At 44.0% G+C, this 7,735-nt stretch overlaps 1 protein-coding gene across 1 annotated transcript in view; it reads right to left on the bottom strand.

The window, feature by feature from the left end:
* Positions 1–5,386, bottom strand: part of DGKD (diacylglycerol kinase delta) — a 76,915-nt gene extending 71,529 nt beyond the window's left edge. The window contains exons 1-2 of the mRNA XM_011380876.2: positions 5,252–5,386; positions 3,586–3,666 (exon numbers count right to left, since the gene is read on the bottom strand). Coding sequence (XP_011379178.1) covers positions 3,586–3,666; positions 5,252–5,386 — 216 coding nt within the window. The remainder of the gene's footprint in view (positions 1–3,585; positions 3,667–5,251) is intronic.
* Between the last annotated feature and the right edge of the window lie 2,349 nt (positions 5,387–7,735).

Genomic DNA, 7,735 nt, shown 5'->3' with positions numbered 1-7,735 from the left:
TGCTGGCTGATTCACGACAGCAGCTTTCACTGACTGGCTGTTTGAATCAGGCATGCGATTTTAGTAGACGCTATGGAGTTTGGACATCACTACTGGAATAGCTGGAAAATGCAGGAAGTGAAGTGGCTGCTGGGCAAATCCATCCATCCATCCATCCATCCATTCATTCATTCATTCACCTCATGCACTCCCAGAGCACCTGTGCCGCCTTCCAGAGGACACAGCAGATTGACTCTGCACACAGATTCCTGCAGTTCACTGTAAGGTAAGTGGCAGGTTCAGAGTTCAGACAGTAAACACCGCAGGGGGTTAGAAATGGGACAGATCATTAAGTATGAATTCTAGGCAAAGAAAATACTTGTCTCACCTACAGCCCCAGCGCCTGGAACTTACTGACTCTCTATGGAAGTATGACTGGGAAAACTAGGGACCAAATCCTTCCCATTTGTCCCCATGTTCCATAAACCAGGGATCCATACATCGCAGATTACTCATGGGATGACTTCTGCATCTGGGAACATTTCTGAGGAACCTCAATATGAATCTTTCCCTTGTCCTTTCAGTGCATCCTCAAATGGAAGGCAGTTTTAAAGCACTAACAAACTAGAAAATAAGTGTGACAGAATCAGTGCCTCTGCCCTGAGGCTGGGCATCACCCATGACCACCTGGCTGGAATGGCGTGCCAGGGGCCTCCCATGCAGAACAGGCTCTGCATCTGGAGGCTAAGTACCTGGCGCTCTAAACACAATTACCAGGGAGACAATATATAAACCAGCGTTCATTCTCAGATCAGGCTACAAAACTCCACAGTAACTGGTATAGTACTGAAAGCATACATAGTGCCATGCTATTTTTCCATAATATTTTTATTATACACAATTCCCATATAACTCACCCTTTTAAAGTAGACAATTCAGTGGTTTTTAGTTTATTCACGGCATCTAATTTTAGAACATTGTGTCACCTCCCCCCCAAATCCTGTCGCCTTTCGCTGGCACTCCTTCCCCCTCAGGCCTCACAAACACTGATCTACTCTCCTCCTTCTCTGCCGATTGCCTATTGTGGCATTCTATACAAATGCAATCGTTCGTATGTGGCCTTCCGTCTGGCTTCTTTCACTCGGCATGTTTTCAAGGCTCATCCAAGTTGTAACGGATATTAATACCTCATTTATTTTTCAAAAGCCTTTTAAAAGTTTATATTTTCTACCTCAAATGGTATTCCATTTCTAAGAATTTATACAAGTGAAAATCAGAAATGCACAAAAGGGTTTGTGTCCAATTATACATCACAATATTTATGATGGGAAAAAATGGAATGTTCAATATAGGGACTGAATAAACTAATACATCTATATGACAGAATACTATATAACATTAACAGACAAGAAGAGAAAAAGGTCATTGTTAAGTGAAGAAAGAAGGTTAAAAACTGTATTTTTTAAAATATATTTGGGAGGAATGACCTAAACCAAAATATATCACTAGGTATATCTGGGTAATAGGAATATGGATGGTTTTAAATTTCCTATTCATATTTACATACTTTGAATTTTTCTTCAACAACAAATGACCAAAAAAGTAATTTGTCTTTAAAAATATTTTTCTACTAGGAGAAAAAACAACTCTGTCATGTGAACAGAAAGGCACTCAGAGTCTCTCATGTTTTCATTTTATATAATAGATATGAGATATATGAAAATAGGAATAAGCCAATCAATAAACTTATTAAAAAGTTATGAACACAGAAAAAAGACAAACATAAAGCAGAAATTGAATTAGGTACCAAATAAATGGAACTGACCAATAATCCAAGAACTGGTTATCTTAAAAAAAAAAAAATAGTAAGAGTTTAAGAAATCTGACAAGAAAAACAAATCAAATTAGAAATGCAAAAGGAAATCTAACCAAAGACATAGATGCTTAAAGTATAAATAAATAGGAGCTACTAAATTTGAAGGTGTGGAATAGTGGGAAAGTAAATCACAAAAATGGACTAAAGAAGTGAAAAGCTCAAATGATCAAAAAGCAAGTATAAATCTTTTAGGCTTTTTCATAGCCTTTATGACATAATTTAAAGTAAGTTCCCTTAAACTTTCAAGAAACGATAGACTCTAAAGCTATATAAATGTTCTAGAACACATAAATGAATTTCATGGGGCTAGTTTAACTTTGAAATCAAAACACAACAAAGGCTACCTCCTACCCCAAAGAAAAGCACACAGACGGATGGGAAAATTCTAAATCCAAAATATGGTTGTAAAATTCAAAACTGCCAAGAAAAATTTATTAAGAAATGTACAAATACCTAAAACCAAACTTGTCATCTAAATTAATGCTCAAAACACTCCAATGAAATTCAACATCTATTCCTATTAAAAACCCTAAAAACTACACATCAGAGAATAACCATTTACATGGCTTAGGAGTCTCTCCCAGCCACTAAGTGAATAAAATTCATGGAGAAAAAGTAAAAAACATTCTAAGTAAAATAAAGAATAAAATAAGAGCGCATCAGGAAACTGACTAACTCGGTTTCACGAAGCAAAGCCAAGAACAGTTAGCTACATCAAAACAAAATAAGTAGAAATTTAAAGAAAGGAAAATCCCATTCGTATCATCAACTTCAACAATCAATCCATAACTAAATAAATAAAACCTGAAAGTATCTGAAACTAACTGACTCAAAATATCAGGTCCTAAACATGAAGAAAATCACCCACCTTGACTGTTATAAAAGAACCGAAAAAATTAGGCAGCACGCTTTATTTCCAGATGAGATAGCTTAATATAAAAAAAGAATATTTTTAAATACTCCATTCCTGATATTAGAGTCATATCGTATACAGGCAGGTTCTAAAGTCAGCCCCTGAGGCTAAAATTGTGAAGTCGTACAAGAAATGCTATGTAGCCATTAGGAAATATGATGAACATTCAGATCAATCATCAACATGGGCAAATGATCACCATATATCATCAAGAGAAAAAAAAAGTGTAAACACAAAAGGTTCACCGGATCACTATGATCTCCTGGTATATGTGGGTGAAGACATAGATATTTAGAAATAAATACCTAGAATGAGCAATTGGCTACCTCTGTGTGTTGAGGTCACGTGATTTTATGCATTTAGAACTTCTGCAGAAAGTACACTGTAACTTTTATAAATTGGGAAGGGGGTCAGTTTAAAAGTAAAAAAGAAAAGAAAGACATCAAAATATCAACATTCTATGTTATGAGGCGGCTGAACTATGGCTGTTTTTAAACTGCTTCCACATACTTTTCTATATTTTCCAAATTTCCAATAATTATAAAAAACAAGCCTCTGTGCAAAATCACTTGAGAAATGTAAACTACACACATTAAAAAATTTCATTTGGATCTTCTCTGTTCTTTTGTGCTTACACATGCCAAATTCTCAGTTATTCTTCAACCACAGTATTATTTTCAGCATTAAATTCAAAATTTACGAGGGATCGTTCCCATCAGAAAGGATGAAAAAGTCTGAACTGCTCACACGTTTGTTCAAATTAAGAAGGAAAACCAGATGTGGTGAAGAACCAAGAAAGGTGCGTCCAGAGTCTTACCGTAAAACTGTTGTTGACGTTTTTCGTGCTGGATTCAGCCACGCTGGCATCTGTCAGGTCCACCTCGTCAAATATGATCGACTGCAGAGACACAGGTACCGCGGTCAGCGTGGGGCTAAGGCGCCCCGAGGCAGTTACGTTCCTAAGCCATGGCCCAGGGCAGCCCCCCACTCTCCCGGACCCCAGTCAAGCCCTGCTGACTAAATGAATGCTCTCTGCTTCTAACAAAGAGCGCAGAGCCACAGGTGTGGCTCCATGACCTTTTTTGAATTCAGGGAATTCAGTGTCATTGAATTAGTGGAGAAAAATAATAACAGCGCTGCGATTTTTGTATTTATTTTCTGGAAGACCGGCGTTTCACTTTTACTTGTGAAATCCGCCTCCAGATAGAATCCACCTGAGAGAGCAGGGGTCCATTCTCAGAATCCTCTGTCCACCGGCTTTAATTTCCCAAGATAGCACACATTTGGGGAAGGGTCCCTGCTAAAATAAATGATTCTAGGGGAAAAAGAGACCGACCTAAATAGAAGAAATTGGCTGGGAAAGAAAACAATGGAGCCAAGTGGAAGGAATCTAGTCCTGGAGAGAGACAGTCAGGCTTCAGAAGAAGGGCTGGGAATTAGGCAGGGAACCCCGCTACCACCACCACCATTTCCCTCTCCTCTCTCCCCTAAATACCCCCATCATGGTCCCCACCTCCTGTTTACCTTACTGGCCCCTCTAACAGGACTCCATCCGGAATCCCTGGAGGAAATACTAAAACTTAGAAAAGTGACTCAGCCTTTTAACTAACTTCTCCCTCCAACCCCTCACCCACAGAACTAAAACAACTATAAGAGTTTGTTTGTTTGTTTTTAAATGAGAAACGTTTAGAATTGTTTCTTTAAAAAGTTGTTCTGTTCAATTTCAAATTTTGATGCACTCTCTAGAGAGACATCTCAGAATACAAATAATTCAGATTCCAGATTTTTTTTAATACCCAAGGATCAGTAGTATTGTCAGCAATACTGATACAGAAATACTGGTGTTCGGAATGCCAAACCCCAGCTTCGCAAACACACTAGTTTGCACCGTGCAACATCACACCCACTGAAACGTGGTGTAACTCAGCAGCTTCCACTGGCTCCTCCACTGGCATCTGCCGGGTGAGTCTAGTCCTACATACAAGGTGGTAAACAGAAAGAAGGGTCGCGGCTAGAAAGCCCGGAGATGAAGCACTGCTGGTCACACACCAAGAAGCCCAGGACATTCCAGAACTGATCTCCGAACTCATCCAGTTACATACATTAAACATCTACAGTGTCTCAATAAAGTGTTTTAAAAAGACATTTTAGTCCATAATAAGAGATTAGCAAGCCTGTGACTCCCAATCTTTCTGAAAGAAAGATCTCCAGCTATCGCATGGTTATTTCTGAGCGATTTTCTTGGCAACCCCCTTCCTCCGCCCACCTGGTGACATATGACATTAAAGAAAAAGAAAAGAAAACCCATGTTTATAAGAAATAAGACATGCCCAAGATAAGTAACACCAGCACCCTGGAAGATCAGGGGACTCGCTGGAAACGAGCACTCAGGGCAGAGGTCTGCCCAGAGGAGGACCCCGCACCTGAACTCCCCCTGCAGTTCCCCAGATGTGCCCCCCGACGGTCCTGGCCCTGCACCTCACCTTTGCCGTCTTCGCATAGTACAGCGTTCGCCCGCGAAGCTTGAAGTACCTCCTTCTGGATCGCTGGAATGAGCTGTTCTGTTTGCTCAGCACCCCCTCTTTGATGACGGTCTGAAACCACAGGAACGGGCTCATGAGCATGTGTGTCCACAGCCCCCTGCGCTCGTCTCCCCAAGCCACACACCGACGTCTGCTGCGCTGGAGTCCAGCGGGACGACACCTAACAGATATTTCTCACACCCTCCAGCCTGCTGCCGGAGGAAGGCAAACACAATGCTCTACGGGGCAATGGCATGTCTCAGCGAAGGGGTGTCAGAGGCCCAAGGTGCACCCTGACTATGCCCTGGGGAACAGCAGAAGGGGACACGAAGGCTGGAGGAGCACAGCAGGCGGCCCGGGCCAGTGCATTCCCCGGTTCCAGCATTTGGTATTTTTCAGCTATTCTTGGCCCTGTCCCCGTGCTCTCTGGCCTCCTGCCATTTCTCAGGATCCTGTTGCCAAAACTGTTGACGGAGGTTGCTGTGCGGTTCAGCGCAGCTCCAGGCCCCACGCCCCACTCAGCCCTCACCCCTATCCACAGGTCAGCCCAAGCGTCTGCCCACAATGAGTGAAGCGTCACAGCCAAAGTCACGAAAACTCATCTCATCCTGCAAATGTGACCAGTCCACCATGAAACAGGAGTCCTCTTAAAAGAATCAAGAGGGGGACTGTAGTCCCCTCACCTCGATTCAATGAAAGCCAAGAACGCGGCATGGCTTCCCCTGGCGCGGTTTCCCCTCACATGGTGACCTGGGTGCTAGACACCTAATGGGTCGGGGGAGCCCCAGCGACCACTCAGAAGTTAAATGCTCCGGGAACTATCTGATCGTGAGACACGCAGAACCACATGGGGCACTAACACAGTCAAAACGAACAAGCAAGATACACGAAGCAAGGGCCTGGCTCTCAGGATCTGCTTGGTTTCGTCGCGCCCCGCCTAACAGAAACGCCCATTCTACACGCGGTCTCTTCATGGAATGAACGCAGAACGTCCAAAAGTTCTCTTCTAGGACAAGAATATTCGTTCAGAGAAGCTTTTGTTTAATTACCTAATCCCACATAGCTTTGCACTTTAAGAAACTTTTTTTTCCAAAGTATCTGCACAAAGCATCTGTGGCCATTTACAGATGCTTAACATCTGTGGCCATTTACGATGACATAAGATGAAACCAGACGCAGAAGCCTGCCGTCACCCAAACGCGTCAGAAAGCAAGGGCAGAGTCCCCGAGCCATCTGGCCCCTGCACTAGCCTGGTCCTTACCGGAGACGCAGCGGGACCTGGGGTGCAGTGTTACTCCTGGAGAATGCCGAAGAAAGTTCCCCACCCCACGCACCCCCCACACACCTGGCCATGCAGCAGGATCCCCACCTAATCAGCACAGCAGGCCGGGGGCGCCCCCCGCCTCCTAACCCCACCACAGGACGCCCCCTCTGTGAGCCTCCTAGGCAGTGCAGGGCTGCACACGCCAGCTCACAGCCACTGGCCAGGTGTGATGGCATCTGTGTCAGGGGACAGGCCTCGCAGTACAGACAGCCACGTTCTCCGACTCCAGAAAGAACCCAGGAGGACAACTACCGAGGAACCCAGCTACTCGTTCTGTGATGTGCACCTGCGCCCTGACTTCCCAGGAGGCCACCCACCTGCTCTCCCAGGTCATTACGAGCACCAGGAGAAGAGAGGAACACAACATCACCTAGCAATCAAGGGAAGAGAGACCAACTACAGTCAAAGAGTCTGAAACCTCCATCCGTAACTTCAGAAAAGACTCTGGCTTTTCAGAAGTGCAGGACCATGCGCTGGACCAGAACGAGGCTGATCCCAGGGGGAGAGAAAGCCCCCACCTCCACGCCCAGGAGCTCCAGAGAGAAACCGGCCCACCATGGGAAAAACTCCCAGGCTGTTTCCTAACACTCTTTGCAGACCCAAGTATACACAGTGACGTTCATTTCCATGTGCTCTCAAAGACACAGGACAGCTAGTCTGCCCACAGCCGTGCAGACCCACGGACGCCTACACTCCACACTGGGGGAGCCTTTTTGCTCCTGACTCCACAGGACGCGGTCACAGGTGCAGGTGCCCCTCCTCACCCACAGACCTTCCTTACCTCTGCAGGGGAACTCATCATGTCCATCTCTCTCCTAAATGCAAATTAAAAAAAAAGAAAAAAGGACACCACCATCAACAGGCCCAGACCCAGAAAAGTTATAATAAGTTATCTTTAAAGGATAATTGCTAAAAATAATAAAATGAAAACATTAAAAAGAAACCATAAAGGATAAATGCGAACGTATTTTTTTCTTGCGCCTCCCGCTACACGTCTCAGAACACATAAAAGCAAAGCAAAATTAACACACAATCCACTCCACAACACACGTTCAGAAAGCGGATGAGAGCGACCGTGGGCTACCCAAGGAGAGCTGCTGTTCTATTTATAGAACGAGAGT

This window comes from Pteropus vampyrus, unplaced genomic scaffold (genome assembly GCF_000151845.1).
Source record: "Pteropus vampyrus isolate Shadow unplaced genomic scaffold, Pvam_2.0 Scaffold411, whole genome shotgun sequence".
NCBI classification, from domain to species: Eukaryota; Metazoa; Chordata; class Mammalia; order Chiroptera; family Pteropodidae; genus Pteropus; species Pteropus vampyrus.
This window is presented reverse-complemented; position numbering and strand designations above follow the sequence as displayed.